An 18,110-nucleotide genomic window follows, 5' to 3' on the forward strand; every position below is an offset into this window, starting at 1 on the left:
CAAGAGTTCACTCAAACCCTTTTCTCAAAAATACACTTTGTAAAACAATGGAAGAGTAATAAACTCGATTAATGTAAGTATGAATTCTCTTAAGGAAAAGGCACTGACCTTTAGATAACTTAAGACAAATTAACTAAGTCAGACACATTTGTTCAAATGAATTAGGCGCCTATTTATAGACAATTAAGACAAGACATGTTCTCCACTAATTAACCATTATCACATGATTCTCCATGATTTTAATTAATTAATTAAATTAATTAATTATTCCATGTCATGTAAACATCCACTAATCCACTACTTCACTTCATAGAAGCAGTAACATATTACGTGGTTTTACAAAACTTGAGAATAATTAAACTTATTTAATTTAATTAAATACTTGGAGGTAATTAACTAAGCCACTAAATCCACTAACTACAAAAACGTGTAGCAGTATCTTTAGGCGTGTAATCTAGTTTTAGGAAATAAAATAAATTATACTTTAGCTAGTTTTTAGGAAAAATATCTTTTTAAAATATCTTTATAAAACGGAAAAACAGTTTTATATTTTAAAAACCGAAACATTTAAAAACCGGAAAATATTATTTTTCGAAAACAAATCTTTTAAATAAAATATAAAAGATAAAAATAAAAAAGATAAGATTTGAAAATCGTTAATTAAAATCAGAAAATCTTTTTAAAATCTTTTCCTAACAAACTTAAACTAAATTCCTAAAATAGTGGATCTTAGTAACAAACCCTAAAAACTCTAACAACTATATTGGCGCACACTTAATTTAGGCGCACAATTTAGAGTCTCTTAGGAGTTCCTAAACAGTTTTAAGTCTTGTTCCCTAACCTTGTTCCTATAGTGCCAGGTCTGTTCCTTTCATGGGAACAAACCAAGTTCCTTTGAGAATTCACCACGAACTTAATTAAGCTTTTACTCAACCTTAACATGAAGATTAATAAATACACCCTAATGTATTCTAATCTTCATTCCATGCTTGATTCTTCATACTTCGAACATTTTACTTCGATCTTGATTAATTCTCCTTTAATCTTCAATCAAGTATTCTCTTAGCTCGAGCATGAATTACCTTGCAATAACATAAATAAAATATACTATGTCTTTTGTGGTTAGGTCATCTTCAAAACTCAAGGGTCAACAGCTTTGTCTCCGGCTGTTGTAGCCTGGCGGACAAGCTCTTTATTCTCTTTTCTAAGCATTCTTGCCCAGTCCTCAGTGGTGATGGTGCGAGCGAAGAGCTGAAAATGCAAAGATAAATTAAGTTAGAAGGACGATTAAGCAGGAAAAAATAATTTACAAGTACACTAGTAGAGTGGCCGAAAAAATATACCTCAGCAACAAGCTGGGACATATAGCCTACATGCCCAAAAGAAACACCTCTCAATCCTTTGATGTAAGGCTTAGTAAAACACTTAAAGAGCTCATGTTTGAGCCTCTCACAATCCGCCGAAGTCATCCTGGCAAAAGCAGCCAAGGATTCGTCGACCTACAGTGTTGGGGAAGCTTTAGGTGTAGCTTCAGCATGTCCTTTGCCCTTATCTGAAAGAGGAGAGTTGTTAGTGTCTTTGACGGGAATGATTACTGCTAGTCTGTTGGACGGACTTATCGGACGTCTGCCAACACGCAATATCCTAACCACGTTGGAGTAGTAAGACTAACTAGATGACAATGAGGCAAATCTATAAGCAGGGGCCTCTGAGACACCACCCTGGCAATGTGGCCATTGGAGCTAGAGTCCTCCTTCTTAGTCGTGTTCGGCTGTTCCGATTGTCCCTCGGCCATAGCATGACCCTCTAGAAGGTCCGCAGCATCCGGATGTTTAACAGGTATTGTTGTGGAAGGGGCCTGGGCTTCGTTACCGATAAAGGGAACGATGGTTGTTGCATCTTCCGTCATTGGAGGTTTCTCAACCTTTAGGATGGACGGGCGTTTGGCTTTCTTCTTAGCCATAAAGCCCTTTGAATTTTTAGGAGAAGGAGGATTTCCCGTTGTGACTGGCCTCTTCTTAATGGCCACCTTCTCCACCAATGCCTTAGACGTTGGGGCATTTTTCTGAAAAAAGAACACAAGTTAGAAAATCAATCGTCTAGAGAAAGAAACGTGGAAAAAATGACACATTGATAATTCCTAAATGCTCTATAGTTAAAAAGGCATGCCCGTCAAGGAAAACAAGAGTACCTAGCTAGCTCTAACTTTCTCTCCAGACGAAGGCCACCTAAAGAAGGAAGTCGACCAAGAGAAGTCAGCAAGCAAAGGTCAAAAGAGTTAACCGCCTTTCTTAAAGAGGAGATCCTCGTCCAAGATGGATAATCCAAAACTTGGACGATCTCCTTATAAGGGATATACGACTTAGGTGGTCGCCTTCCCTTGACTCAACAAGGCATCAATCTCCAGACGAAGGCCAACTGAAGAAGGAAGCTGGCCAGAAGATTTTTGGCTGCTTTCCCTTTGAAAAAGGGCCTCGTCCTAAAACTGGACAAAGGACTCACAGGTAAGGATGACCGTGCTGGCCTCCTTCCTCCTTTGAAGGAACTTCGTCCTAAAACCAGGTCATAGACTCTGGACGAAGGGCCCAGGCCATGGGAAATCAACCTGCTCTATTCTCCCGTCCAAGACTTCTTCAAAGCAGCTTTAGCAGGAGTTGTAAGAGAAAGCAAATCATTAGTAGGGGTAAGGACTCAGACGAGGAGTGGTACTAAAGAATTAAAAATTATACCTCTATCTTTGGCCGACCGCAAGCCAGCTGCGACCAGGAAGTTATGATTGTAAAAAAATTCTTTAAAAGGTATCCAATTGGACGGTCCCTTAAAGGAGGAGTTGTTCGGGGTAGAATACTCCGCTATTCTAAAGTATTCTACCAGTTCTTCCTCAGAACTAATCTCAATCTCTAAAAGGACGTTGTTCGTCTAGTGTTGGTGGGCGATCGGCTCAAAAAGCGGTACCTTCTGGTCACTGCCTCGTTAGGCACCTGGACGAACAGAAACTCGACCTTTCAGGTATGCATCTTGGATGTCTTATCCTAAGAAGTAAGGAAGCCATGACGAGTACATACACTAAACCAGACTCCCTCTATAGTTTTGGGAACCTTAGATACATAATGTATCTAGGTAAAAGCCGACAAGGAAGGAGGGAATGCCCTTCAACTCACTGACGACCAGAAAAGTTAAAATATTTTGCCAAGAGTTGGGGGCTAATTGATTATGGCCGATGCAATAATAATGTAGCAATCAGCCAATGAAAGGGTGAATGGAAAATCTTAGTCCGACGTCTAAAGCCAGCAAATAAACGGCAAAATGGTCAGAAGGAGCACTAAGAACGATATCGTCTTTACCTGGCAAAACGAAGGAATAACCCAGCATGGGAATGGCCTAGGAAAGGTTCCTAGGGTCATACCTACCCACTTTTAATCGTATGGAAATAACCTAAGTACCGTCAATTATTTCAACCCCTTCCACATTTCCCTTTATGGTATTCAACTCATGTGCATCATCCTCTATATCATTCAACTCATCCGCATTACCCTCTATATCTTGCATATCTACATTGTAATAAGAAAAAATAAAAATCAAGTTAGAAGAATTATTTTTATGAACATGTAAGTGAAGTTCGAAGGTCAGTAGAGTACAACTTTTAAATGACATGATAATATTATCCTTTACTACTTAATATTTTCACTCTAACAAAGAATGCTAACCAAAATTTAGCATAAAAATTTCACCTTAAAAGCATAATTAAGTGTAAATGATGAAGAATGTCTTTTTACCTTCTGTTGAAACAAAATTTTCTTGATCAACATTCAATTCTTCACGATTATTAATAGTTGCATTAAAACGTATCAACTTTATTTTTTTTGAATCACTATAACCATTAAGATTATTTAATAAAGTATTTTCCTTGTTCCAGAACTTCCACAGCTTTTGAAAGTGATTTAATGTTTTATCTCCTATCATTGGTGGAATGAGTTGACTTTTTTTTGGTATTCTTTTTGATGGACCACATTGAACCTGAAAAAAATATTAAGTATATGCTTAAAAACTAATTATGTTAGTACAAAATTGAAATTTAAAATATACCTGTTTTGACATTGCGCAATCATTTCCTTTCTCATATTCATCGGCTAAAATATTCATTTCTTGTTCTTCATCACCAGAGGTAAGAATATAATTTATGTCATCCTCGATCACATTCTGGCACTTCTTTGTTTTTTCTGTACTTTTTTTTTACTGTCTACTAAACTTGCCAGGGACGCTGACATGCGTTTTATACCCAAGGATTGCATTTTACACTTGTTTGACCGATTCCTCATTAGCCTTTGTTGTTCATACTCATTTTTATTGAAGAGGTTGCTTTGAAGTTTTATCCTTCTCCATCAATCTGCTCCAGAAGTGTTAGGTATGCACAGATTAATATCATCATACATTGATAGAATTAAGGGAAAAAACAATTTATCATATTGAGCATAATTTGTAAACCAATGACAAAATAAGTGTCACCAAACAATCAAAATATTTTGTTAAAAGCACCAATAATGTCAAATTAGCAATGGAGTTTCAGAAAATATATATTTTGATAAAAAATGGTCACAAAATATTAAACTCAAGCAATATCATCATCATCGTCCTCCTCTCCGTCAACATCGTCAAACTCTTCTTCACTATCGATGTCACAATCTTCATCGTCTTCCATTTCGTTACCATCAACAATTTTAGGTTGATTTTGGTCATTGGCATCTATTATTGTGTCATCAGTGTCATCTCTTCTACCATCAAATGGATTAGGAAGTGTCCTCCATATCTTCATCAGCTAACAAGGACACATTATTAAAGGACGTAGAGTCACTTTGTTGTAATGCATCCTCATCTACCTTGATATTTTCATTCTCAGGGACATCATATTGATATTAAGAATGGATCTTAACGACAATCAACCAATGTGGATCAAAACCATCTCTAACATAGAAAACTTGTTGAGCTTGAGACATAAGCACAAATGGCTCACTAGTATTCAAGTTACATCTAGTGTTGACACTAACCAAGCCACCTTTTTCAATCTTAACACCTTTAACAATCTTATGCACATCCCAACAATCACATTTGAACAAAATCACACGTTTTCCATCTAAATATTATAGCGAAATTATGCCATTAAGAATCCCATAGTAATCAATATTCTTCGGATTCTACAACTCCCTTCACTGTAACTCCCGAATTGTGATTTTTTTTTCTCTTCTTTTTGATGTTGCTAGTACGAAATCTAAAACCATAGATAGATATCCACCGAAACATTGGACACCTGTAAAAGGCCCTAAATTAAAGCCAATGTTCTTAAATCTTGCATTACTTGATCCGAATTTTCTTCTGGCAGTGTTGTTACCTAGTAAGAGAGATTGGGTAAGTCACGTGATAATAACAAGAAGAAAAAAAATCATTACAATGCTAGCATACCCGATCTCGAAACCATTTCGACAAACTTTTGTTGAATCTTCTCTCTGTATATATTCACTATGTACAGAAGTAATGAAATTATATAAATTACATTGTATAAGCATCTAGTTATTCAGAGTCGATCGCTCATATAAATTACTTGAATAATAAAATTTATACCTAAGGTATATTTCCGCTTCATCACAATTTTCAGCACATACTCTTCAGCTTGTATTAACTCCTCATTGCTAAGGTATATAGATTTAGCCTTTCCGAACGAATACCACATGAAGAAAATATTGATAGTCCCTTAGATACATTATTTTACCCATTCCTCTATTATCTTGTCCCCATGTAATTTAAGTACCTTAATCAAAAGAACATGCATTCTTCTATTATATATCCTTCAGCAATAGACCCCTCTGGTCTATTTTTATTTCGCACATATGACTTAAACTTGCTCAAAAGCCTATACAATAAGAAGAAGAATATTGTGAATATTTTTATTCAAAATAACAAAATAGGTCATTAGATTAGCAAAGCAATGGAATATCTTTCAATAGGATACATCCATCGGTAGCGCATCGGTCCAGCTACCTTAACTTCCTCGGAATGTGAACACATAAGTACACCATCACATCGAAAAAAATAAGGAAGAAATATCTTTTCCATTTCACACAAAGTGATAGAAATATGATTTTCAAGATCATTTGAGTCCTTCAATTTCAAAGACTTGGAACACAGATTATTAAGAAAATCACTCATTTTAGTAATCACCTCATACACTTTAGGAGATGATACTCCACGAATCGTTAAGGGTAATAATTCATCTAGAAGAACATGACAGTTATGTGTTTTAAGTCCCCAAATCTTACACTTTTCATGGTTTATGCACTTAGAGAAGTTAGATGAATACCCATATGGAACCTTTATATCCTCCAAAAAATTGCACACCGATATTTTTTGAGTTTTGGACAATGTATAAGGTGATGCTGGTATATGCCATTTTCCGCCAAGTAGCTTCGGGCAAGATGCTTCATAATATTCACATGCTTCAAATCATGTCTAGCTTTTATGTGATCTTTACTTTTACCTTCAATTTCTAGTAAAGTGCCTAAAATATTATCACATACATTTTTTTCAATATGCATGACATCAATGTTATGGGAAAGCAAGAGATTACTCTAATAAGGCAAATAAAAAAATATACTCTTTTTCTTCCAATTATCTTCTCTCTTTAGCAACTTAAAAGTTTTCCCAAATTTCATTCCTTTAAGATCTTTAACTTGCTCCAATATCTCATTACCTGATAATTTCTTTGGAGGACTTCTTCTTTTAACTTTTCCATTGAAAGTCTTACTATTTCTCCATTTGTGATCTACATGTAGGAAGCATCCACAATCCATATAGCAACATTTTCTACAGTTGGGTAGTCTAGCTGAAAAAGTTTGATTCATACAACGAGGACATGCCTTATAACCCTTAGTAGACCACCAAAGGAACTTCACTCCTTTGAAAATGACTTATTCCCAAGTTCTTTGAAGATTAAAAAAAAGGCTAATCTCATTAACCCTTGAATCCGTACCCACCTCCTAATAATCCTTACCATGGTTGCGACCCAAACCAAAATTGTGAATATCACCAAAGCCCAGGGCACAACACTAAAAGCCGCATGGCTCTAAAGCATCAGATTCAAAATGTTATTGATGATGGGAAGTTCTCTTCATAATCTAATTCCGTTAAACCAAACGAGTCCCAACCCAACATCACTAAAAAAGAACCTTTCCTAATCATAAACCCTCATTTGCGATTAATGTAATCTCTTCTGTGAAAGATGGATGCGATCCAATCCATCTAATCCACAAGATAATCCCTCATATGTATGAAATGTCAATACCCGCAGGTTACAAGTGTCTGGTTTACGACTATTCCACTCAAGAAAAAGTCAAAATGATGCCGTGAAAAGACCCCAATTTCACTCTCAACAAGGATTCATTCTCTAACATGTATGGAACCAAGGATTATGACGGTGCATTCATCATTTTAGACTCTGATGCCGATGAAGATACCTATCCAGTTTTAACAATTATAGAGAAAAACATTGTAGGACATTTCACCACTCCAAATACATACCGACGCCATGTCTGCCTCGAGGATCTTAGTCATGAGGAATACATGGATATATCTTATTTAACCAGAGTAGGTCGCCATTTTAAACCATCCCATTTAGAGGATGTAAATCCTTTAGAAGTATGGAGAAGGAAGGAAAAGGGAAAGGAGCCAATGATAGAGGATAGTAACAAGGAAGATGATGCTATCAAGCGCATGAAAGAAGTAAATGCTAATATTTCCTTCTGAAAATTGTTAATGCATTCCCAGCCTTATAGAGCAATCATTCTAAAACATCTCAACGAAGACTCGTGGAGCTCTTCCATAACACCTGACCAGATTGTGGGGGCTTATTCGTGGTGTAAATCGAACTCTCATGTTCACATACCATGTTCTTCCTGACAATATCAACCACAATAATTCGTTGCACATCTTTATACGCTGTAATGGATGGGAGATACCTAGGGTATTGATCAACAACGACTCTGCAATAAATGTTTGCCCTCTATGGGTGCTAACAATACTCGGTTATTCCAAAGAAGATCTAATGCCATCCAACCAGGTGGTCAGAGCATATGATAATGGCAAGAGAGAAGTAATGGATTTAATCAACCTACTCATTGAATGTGGTCTCGTAGCAAGGAAGGTGGTTTTTGTGGTCATTGACATTCAAGCATGTTTCAATCTCCTATTAGGAAGATGGTTGCTACATGAACATAGAGCAGTAGCCTCTACTCTACATCCGAAGATAAAGCTTCTCAACGATCATGGTGCTGTGACTATTTCTGCTGATCCAGAAACTATGAGCGTCTCTAACACCCGGAAGTCTGAACGAAGTAGAGGGCACTAGGTTGGCTGATTACACTATCCACTGTATTCTAGCAGGGCCTGGCAACTCATGGGTAAGTGAGATCCCAGTAGCCACACCGAATGTAAGTGCTGAAGAAACAGAGTCAGCGTATAGTGAGGATGACGAGGAAGAAGTAGGAGTTCTAAGCATTGGCACTCATGATACCTCAATTGAAGCATCAGAGGAATTTTGTATCAGCGATCCTCAAGATAATGATGATAATGACTCAAAGAAGAGACCTAGGACTGATGATTTCGACCCAGACTTTGATGTTATAGGCGATATCCGAGAGGTCCAGACTGAATCAATTATTCTCTTTCTAGGATACCAACACGTAGATCACTATCGTGAGTTACCCCATTTTCGGAAATTTAATGGAAACGATGATCATTTTATCCACTTAGTTGGATTTGTGAATGCCTTACACCCATAGGGCATACCAGAGGAAGATTACCCCATGTTGTTTGACAAGAGTTTAAAAGGACCAGCTCTGGACTAGTACTACTCTTAGGATTATATGGATAGAGCTAGTTGGGAAAATGCTAGCCAAGCCTTTGTTAATTGGGCTCTCGAGCATAAACAGACGATGTCAAGAAGTTGAAGCTAGCTACTCACTTTGTGTCAAAGTGCTTTGGAAACTTTCTCGCACTTTTGTTCGAGATGCACTCAAATATACATGCAGCTTCGTTTCACTATTACTGATCGAGAGTTCATGCTAATATTACTGTAGAACCTGAACGATTTATGTTATCATCACATGGCTACTATTAAGTACAACTCCCTAAGCCACATGGAACAACATGGCTTCAACATCGATGCTTTGAAATTACAAGAAAAATGACCTCAGGGAGATCTTGAAACTCCCAGCACAAATCCAAGGGTATATGCTAAGATAGATGAACCATTGAGTGTGGAGTATAATCATCTTTGGAGCCAAGGTATAATTTTAGCCCCAGCGCATGAGTAAACTCTACGGTTATTGTCACCCATTTCGGCATGAAACTGACTGCTGCCATGATCTTTACTACAAAGTTCAAAACCTGATTGATCGAGCATCATTAGTCCAACCCATAAAGAGTTACCAGCACGTAAATTGTTGGCGCACCCTCAACCGCAATCCTGAGTGGATATTTTCCACAAATTGGTCGAGCAAGTCAGATTCCTCCACCTCCTAGACACCCAGGGGTAAGTTCTATAGGGTTGAATCTCCACAAGTACTGCCATTAACATCAATTGCATGGTCACGACACAAACCAATGTCATGCTCTCAGCTATCGCATCAAGCAGATCACCAACATAGCTCTCGTTTACCGCAAAGCTCCTTAATTATCTCATGCCTATCAGATGACAGACATGAAAAAATATTCGGTGAACATCCTGTAGGGGGTTAGCCCATTAAAAAACAAAAAAAAAAAGAATGAAAAATCTTTCAACTATTAGTATTAGAGAACTACGTGCAGCTTGAATCCCCATTATCACATACACTTACAATGTGAGATCACTCCACCTATGTAACACCTGGGGTATGTAGTAGCTCAATGAGTGCAACTGGTTTATTAAATAAAAAACTTGAGTTCCTCTTAAACTAACGAACTACGCTGAGTTAGATTCCCTAAAATTACAGCTAAATCAATAGGGATATGTACGCAGCTTTCAGGTTCGACTCAAATAAACTAACCATTGTATTTCAGGTAATATGATCCAAATTCAAGATGCCAGTCATCACAAGAACAATTTTGGAATATTGAATTGAGACATCAATAGGGATACAAGCCCTAGTTTCTACATTATTCGTCTTTGTTCAATACTAAAGCAGGGAATGGAAGAATGATATAAAAAAACACATTTTGTTATTAACCCCAATGTTAGTAAAATCATTTCAAAAAACAAAGCTATAAAGGTGGACCATTCCAATCAAAGTATGGCAAAATCGTTTTCAAAACTTCTTTTATTCTGTAATAAGTGGCTTTCTCCTCTTATCTTTTAATAATTCTCTTTCTTTACCTTTAGGACCAAGAATAAGAAATTTGTCCCTTCTCTAAGGATGACAAATCACTATGAAAAGACAAAAAACTCGGCCATATCCACAAATGTGGTCAAAGAGCCTGCAGAATTTGCCATGCAACCTCTGTCCAAAGGTCCTCAAGTCATGATGAAGATAGGTTATAGTCAAGAAACTGGATTAGGGCATGATAGTGGGGGGATAAAGCAACTGATCCCCATAGTAGATAACCAAAACCGATATGGATTAGGATATTATCCGGGCAGCACTTCTTACCACATCAAAGAGTCTTCTCTTACCCTCAACGGCTAGTTCATCCTGCAAGGGGATATTGAACTTTTTTATGAATTACCAGAAGCTTGGCTTAGTAGGAAGGAACAGAAAATTTTACCGGAATTGGAGATATTCTTCAATGAAGCTATGAATTTGGACTTAATTAATCAAAAGCTGGTTTGTCTAAGAGCAAGGAATGAAAAAGGAAAATGACTCGGATATGGGGTCCTTAAAAACTTTTTACTTTCCAGTCTTCCGAATAAGGGGATTTTGATCCGGTATCTTTGATGATACCTTATGGCGAAATCATTGAACATAAGTGGAGTATTTAGTGTTAGGCAAAGGACGGTCCTATTGAATTTAGAATGTTTTAAGGAAACCATCTTCCACAACCATCTCATGAAACTACTTTTTCACCTCTTTCAGGTGGTTATTATACCGATAGCTCATCTTCTAGTCAAGCTACCCTGGATACCCAGTTCGAAGAATTCTGATAGTGAGGGAATTGAATGTGAACCTTTATCTAAGTACATTTGCATGCAAGACACTATTTATGACAGTAAATTTAACAATGATGATTCATTTGATAAACTGTAACATATATAAAATCCATGGAAGAGTCCATTGTGATTAATATAAGTACAGAAAATATTGTAAAAGAAGTCAAAAGAAGTTCATCCATCTCCCCAACTTAACAATCTGTGTTTATTGCATTATTATAAGAGTATGTAGATGTGTTTGCATGGTCCTATGCTGATGTGCCTGGTGTTAATAGAGAAATTGCAGAACATCGCATTCCATTACATCTGGAAAGCAAGCCTAAGCAGCAAAAGCTTCGTCGAATGAAACCAGAGGTTAGTCTGAAAGTAAAAGAAGAAATCTAGAAACAGCTTGATGTCAAATTCTTCTAAGAAGTAAAGCATTCGAGCTGGCTTGCCAACATAGTGGTGTCACCTAAAAAGGATGGAAGAGTTTGAGTGTGCATGAATTTTCGTGATTTGCATGCTGCATCACCAAAAGATTACATTCCTCTACCCGATATTGATGTCCTCGTAAATAATACGACCAGTCATGCAATGTTTTCCTTCATGGATGGATTCTTAGGGTATAATCAAATACTCATGGCCTTAGAAGTCATGACAAAGACATCTTTCATCACTCCGTGGGGTACTTTCTGCTATCGAGTTATGTCTTTTGGTCTGAAGAATGTTGGAGCCACATAAAAGGTTGCAACCACCATCCTTCATGACCTCATCCACGACATTGTGGAGGTCTATGTAGATGACATGATTGTGAAAAATGAAGATCGTAAGGGGCGTATTCCCGCACTAAGGTCCTTCTTTGAAAGAATCAGGAAGTATAATCTAAGGCTAAATCCTCAAAAGTGTGTGCTTGGCGTCACTTCGGGGAAGTTGTTGGAACTCATTGCCAGTCAAGACGGCATCAAGTGGACTCTGAAAAGGTGAAGGCCATTCAAGAATTGCCTCCTCCAAAAACAGAAAAAGTGGTAAGAGGATTTCTCGACATAATTTAATATATCAGTAGGTTCATCTCACAACTCATTATGAGATGTGAACCTATATTTAAGTTACTCAAAAAAAGGGCATCCCATGAGTGGAACGAGGAATGTCGGGAAACTTTCGATTCCATAAAAGAGTAGCTTTCAAATCCACCTGTTCTAATGCCACCTAGACCAGGAGAACCTCTGATTTGGTACCTCACTATCACAAAATCGACTATGGGAGCTCTCTTAGCCCAATATCATCAAGGAACAAAGAAGAAACTTGCCATATACTATCTCAGCAAGAAATTCCTGGAGTATGAAACAAGATTACCCCACTGGAAAAAGCATGTGTCTCCTTGGTCTATGCGATAAAGAAGTTGAGGCATCACCTCCAGGCTCATACCACCTATCTGATCTCAAGACTTGATCCAATCAAGTACATGTTTGAGAATCCCATTCTTAGTCAAAGATTAGCAAGATGGCATGCTATGCTTTATGAGTTTGATATTTAATGTGACAGCCAAAAATATGTTAAAGGAAGAGACATATCTGAAACCTTAGTAGAAGGACCGATATCAGGAGATAAATATGATAATGCATTCCCTTATGAGTACTTGTGCTTCATTGACAATCTACGTTGGTGCATGTATTATGATGGAGCTTCTAATAGATAGCTAATAAAGCAAGGATTTTGTCAGTAGATCCTAAAGGAGTCCATATTCCATTTGATGTCAAGTTGGATTTCCCAATAACAAATAATACAGTTGAGTATGAAACCTATATATATGGAGTAAAAGTCGCTTTGGTAGCAATGGCAAGACATCTCACTATATATGGAGATTTTAATCTAATCATATCTCAAACAATAGGAATTTGGAGAGTTAACGTTGAGAGATTGCAACTCTATACAAAGTATCTTCGGGAGTTAATCCCTTATCTCGATGATATCAACTTCAAACATCTTCCTCAGGAGCAAAATAGTTCCACAAAGGCTTTAGCCAATCTCGCTGTTAATTTAACATAGGAAGATGGTACGCAAAGATTTAGTCAGTTTTAATTGAAGAGAGAAAGGGGCCTACAATGACATTGGCATAAATTGTCTCCATGTTGGCTCAACAATATGATGATGATGTTGGGTACAAGGATATCAAGACTTCTCTGGAAACTATGCAGTATCCAAAGGGAAGTGGCAAGAAGGATCGTATAGCTATCCGAAGACTAATTGCTCATTTTCTCATATTAAAAGGTGGACTATATCACAAATGGTTTAATAGTACTCTACAACTCTGCGTGAATGATAGTGAGAAGCAAGCCATCATATTAGAAGTTCATAGGGGTGAATGTGGACCACATATGAATGAAAGGATGTTGGCTCGTAAAATTTTGCGAGCAGGTGTCTATTGGATTACTCTAGAAGGTGATTGCATTAGCTTTGTGCAGGCTTGCAAGCAATGTCAGATATTTGCTAACCTCAATCATATGTCGCCTGTGTCACTACATAATATGACCTTTCCTTGGCTACTTTCAAGTTAGCACATAGATATAATCGTACAAATTCATCCGAAGGCTTCAAATGGGCATCAATATATTCTTATAGTGATCGATTACTTTTTAAAGTGGGTTAAAGTTGCATCATCATTTTCAAAGCTAGGGGTAAAGCAAGTTTCGAAATTTGTGATTAACAACACCATATGTTGGTATGACATACCTTTTGAAATCATCTCTGGTAATGGATCACAATTTGAGAGTCATATGAAGATAACTCTCACAAAATATGCAACCAAGAATCATCAGTCCTCACCTTATCATCCCCAAACAAATGGTGTGGTGGAAGAAGCCAATAAGACAATCAAGATTATTGTTACTAAGATGACTGAGAAGAAAAGGAATGGCATGGCAAACTACCATATGCCCTCTGGGAATATAGGATACCAATCATAACTGCAATAGGAATAACCCCGTACTCTTTGGTTTACGAGACGGAGCCAGTCCTACCCGTTGAGGTGGACATGAAATCTCTAAGGGTCATAACATAAAGTGAAATTTCATAATACCAATGGTACAAAACTTGTTATGATGAGCTTGCATTTAAACATTAGAACCGAGACATTAGAACCGATTACAAGCTTTGTATAATATTCAACCCTATCAACGGAGAATTGCTCGTGCATTTAACAAAAAGGTTCGAGATAGAGACATTCAACAAGGTGATCTAATTCTAAAGGAAAATAGAGCTCTGTTCCATGATCCTCGGGGAAAATTCAAGCCTAATAGGTCTGGTCCATTCCTAGTCAAGCATGTCACCGCGGCTGGAGCGTAAAGCTAATGAATTTTGATGGGAATGAATTTACCCATTTCACATCTTGATCAGTTGAAGAAATGAAACGCTTAGGCATAAAAAAATGAAAAAACAAAAAAAAAAGGAAAAAAAAAACGAAAAAAAGAGAAAAAAGAAAAATAATGAAGCACGTGAAGATTTTTTTAGGATTTATTATTTGTTACGATTTTATGTGTCATATGATTGATTAATTATAATTTGCATGTCATATTTAATACTAAAGTATCCACATATTTAGAATCGCGTTCACATTGAATTTCTCACAAGCAGATAATTCTCACCAAACAAATAATTTTTATTCATCCCAACTAGGGTACTTCATTTTATATAGAAAAGAGACATAAAGCCTCTATTTCCTACCAAACTTAAATGAAAAATAAAACAACATCATAGAAAATAAAACATGGTATTCCTCTCAAACTCTTTTCCTCTTCCTGGTAGGCAACCCATCACCTTGACCAAAATCATACAAGAGCCACTGAAGGTAATCATCATCAATCGTCAGAAAGGGAGGTTCCGATAGTGCTGATACAATTCTAGTTCCTTGCAATATAGTAGGCATTATCTGAACACCACTCATATAAGCCTCATAAGTGGTACATGTTGGAAGGATCTGGAGGGCAAGAATGTATTGTTGCCTCTAACCAATTTGCCTTAGACATCTCAATGGAAGGTAGAAAGTGACTGGGCAAAGCGTGAGTAATTTTACACCTCTGCGACCAGAATTGCAATATATAATTGCACTAATGCCAAGGTGGTTTGTAACTCAGTTTATGTCTTAATGCAAGAAATAATCCTCCAACCCACCATTTTTCCTAAGTTGATAGAAGAAAGAATGAAAACCTTGTTCTCTGACATGATTAGTTTTGTAAGTAAGTCTCCTGTGAGGTTTCATGAGAGAAAATTTATCTAATAAACATAAGTTAAGGGAAAATGGACATCCCTTCACAAAGCATTGTGTTTTTGTTTTAAGTATGCTATAACAGCCCGCTCTTCCGAACTGCTAACGAAACACACTCAACAACTATAAACTAGAATCCAAATCTTAATGATTAAAATCGCAGCGGAAAAATATCCTTAATTACATCAATAACTCCATTGAAATTCCTAAAATATTATACAATGAAATATCGATAACTATTCTTGAATCTGCTATCTAAAATAGAACTCAATTCTCCACAAAATAGAATCCTATTCTTACTCCACTTCTATTCCTGAGCACTTGACACCCAACCTGCAAATTATGGGAAGAAATACAAAACAAACACAATTCCAAAATGAGTGGAAAACTCGTAACCTTTACTTCAGCCCGTTATAAACATTCTATTTCTCAAATCAATTCATAAACTAAGCCAGCAAAACACTTGTATATTCATAATCAATCAATGACGTTTCATCATCACATTCATATCTATGGCCATAGTACGAACTTAATTATCAAAAACAAAACAGAGAGATCCACAAACAGAAGGCCATGAGTAAATGATTTTACTAGACCTAGAAGTTATCTGAACCACAATTCAGATTCCACCAACAAAATCTACTTCATTAATCTTCATCTCCAAATGAGATTCAATGCCATAACCATCCTCCAATAATCACCTTACAACGACAACGGTAATCAATAACCAATCTTAACAATTCTAAAATAGAAAATGAAACCATAACCAATTCCTAATTTGGAAATCCTTTACAACCATAATTCCAAACTCTTAATCTTAAATTCTTTAAACTGATTCTACCCCTTAGAAACATAAATCTAAATTACATAACTAAACTAACTAAACTTGCCAATAAACTACAAACTACTTCTACTGATTTACTAACCCCAACTAACAACAACACATCACCAAGACAACATCGCACCACCACCACGACATTCCATCAACAACCAACCAAACAACATCATACATAAGAACAACAACCACCCAACAACATTATCACCACAACAAGGAAACAACTACAACAATAACAATAATGACAGCGCAGCAACGACAACAACATACAACATCAACATGGGATTAATTTACAAAACCTGAAATCAAAATTTCAAGAGAAAAAGAAAGAGATGAGTATACCTCTACTTACAAGAGCAGCGAAGGACGGAGGAACAGAGGGCGTTTCGAAGCTTCAGTGCGGCGGAGCACCGACGAGCAGTTGTAGGTGCGGTGACGCGGTGCAAGTTAGGCGGAGCTGTGACAGCAAACAACTAGTGGTGTGTCACATCAAAGCATAACCGCGAACGAAGCAGGGGAGAGAGAAAAAAAACAGGGCAACAACAAGAACATCACCGGCAGCCAACAACAACAACCGCGGCAGCACCGCTAAAATAACAACAACATCAACGACAAAGGCAAACAGAGGCAAGAAAGGGGGAACATGAGCACCACACAAAGCTGCAACAAGTTGAAAACGGCCTAACAACGGCGCACTAGGGAGGAGATCCGACAAGGGCTAGGTGAGCCGACAGGGTAGGGTAGCAGCACCGCACGACGACGGCGTCATAAGTCCGATGGTCGTTCGCCAGTGGGGCATCAAGCAGGACACGCGAGAGAGAGAGAAATAGGGTTTGGGGTTTTGAGAAGCACACGAATAGAGAATGAAGGGTCGAGGTTTTGGATTCATTTACCGACAACATATGAAAAGGGTTGTATGGTTCGAGAAGGACACCGACTTTGATTTTCTAATTTGCAAAATACCGCTCAACTAATTGCAAAAAAGCAAAATACATAATAATAATAGAAATAACCTCATATAAATTTTCTTGAAATATACACCATCATAGACAAGACAATACATTACACCTTTACATAAACGAAATCATATAGCACACGCATATGCGCAGATACTTATATGCTAAACCTTCGAATTTCCTAATTTCCGATCATCAATTCTCAAACACTAATAACCCAAATCGATTTCAAACTATCCAAAAAATCTTTTACCCTTGCTAGGTAGCCAACTCGGCATACGATCGCAAGGTTGCTCTAATAACGTCTTGTAAAATCCCGTTCTTCCGAACTGCTAGCGAAACACACTCAACAACCATAAACTAGAATCCAAATCTTAATTATTAAAATCGCAGCGGAAAAATATCCCTAATTATAACTCAACTAAAATTCCCAAAATATTATATAATGAAATATCGATAACTACTCATGAATCTGTTATCTAAAATACAACTCAATTCACCACAAAACAAAATCCTATTCTTACTCCACTTCCATTCCCGAGCTCTTGACACCCAACCTGCAAATTCAGGGAAGAAATACAAAAAAAAACACAATGCCAAAATGAGTGGAAAACTCGTAACCTTTACTTTAGCCCGTTATAAACATTCTATTTCTCAAATCATTTTAATCTTGTCACAACGCTGACATAGCTCACTCTCTTAAACAAATCAGTGGCAAGTACAGGCTTTGGACAAACGCTGCCTCCAAATTTCGTTATAGAGCGTAGTCAACCGTATCACTTCAAAAGAGTAATCATCCTCCACCCATACCTTGCCCACTTTCTATTTTCAGTTCATAAACTAAACCATTAAAACAATTGCGTATTCATAATCAATCAATGACATTTCATCATCATATTCATATCT

The 18,110-nt window shown here is 37.1% G+C and overlaps 1 protein-coding gene across 1 annotated transcript; it reads left to right on the forward strand.

Annotated features, from left to right (window-relative positions):
- The first annotated feature begins 13,278 nt into the window (after positions 1-13,278).
- LOC125493216 (uncharacterized) lies at positions 13,279-14,115 on the forward strand. The gene is made up of 2 exons (XM_048636332.1): positions 13,279-13,662; positions 13,792-14,115. Exons 1-2 carry the CDS (start codon positions 13,279-13,281, stop codon positions 14,113-14,115), a joined length of 708 nt encoding a protein of 235 aa, XP_048492289.1.
- The last annotated feature ends 3,995 nt before the right edge of the window (positions 14,116-18,110 follow it).

Source organism: Beta vulgaris, chromosome 9 (assembly GCF_026745355.1).
Source record: "Beta vulgaris subsp. vulgaris cultivar EL10 chromosome 9, EL10.2, whole genome shotgun sequence".
Classification (NCBI taxonomy): Eukaryota; Viridiplantae; Streptophyta; class Magnoliopsida; order Caryophyllales; family Amaranthaceae; genus Beta; species Beta vulgaris.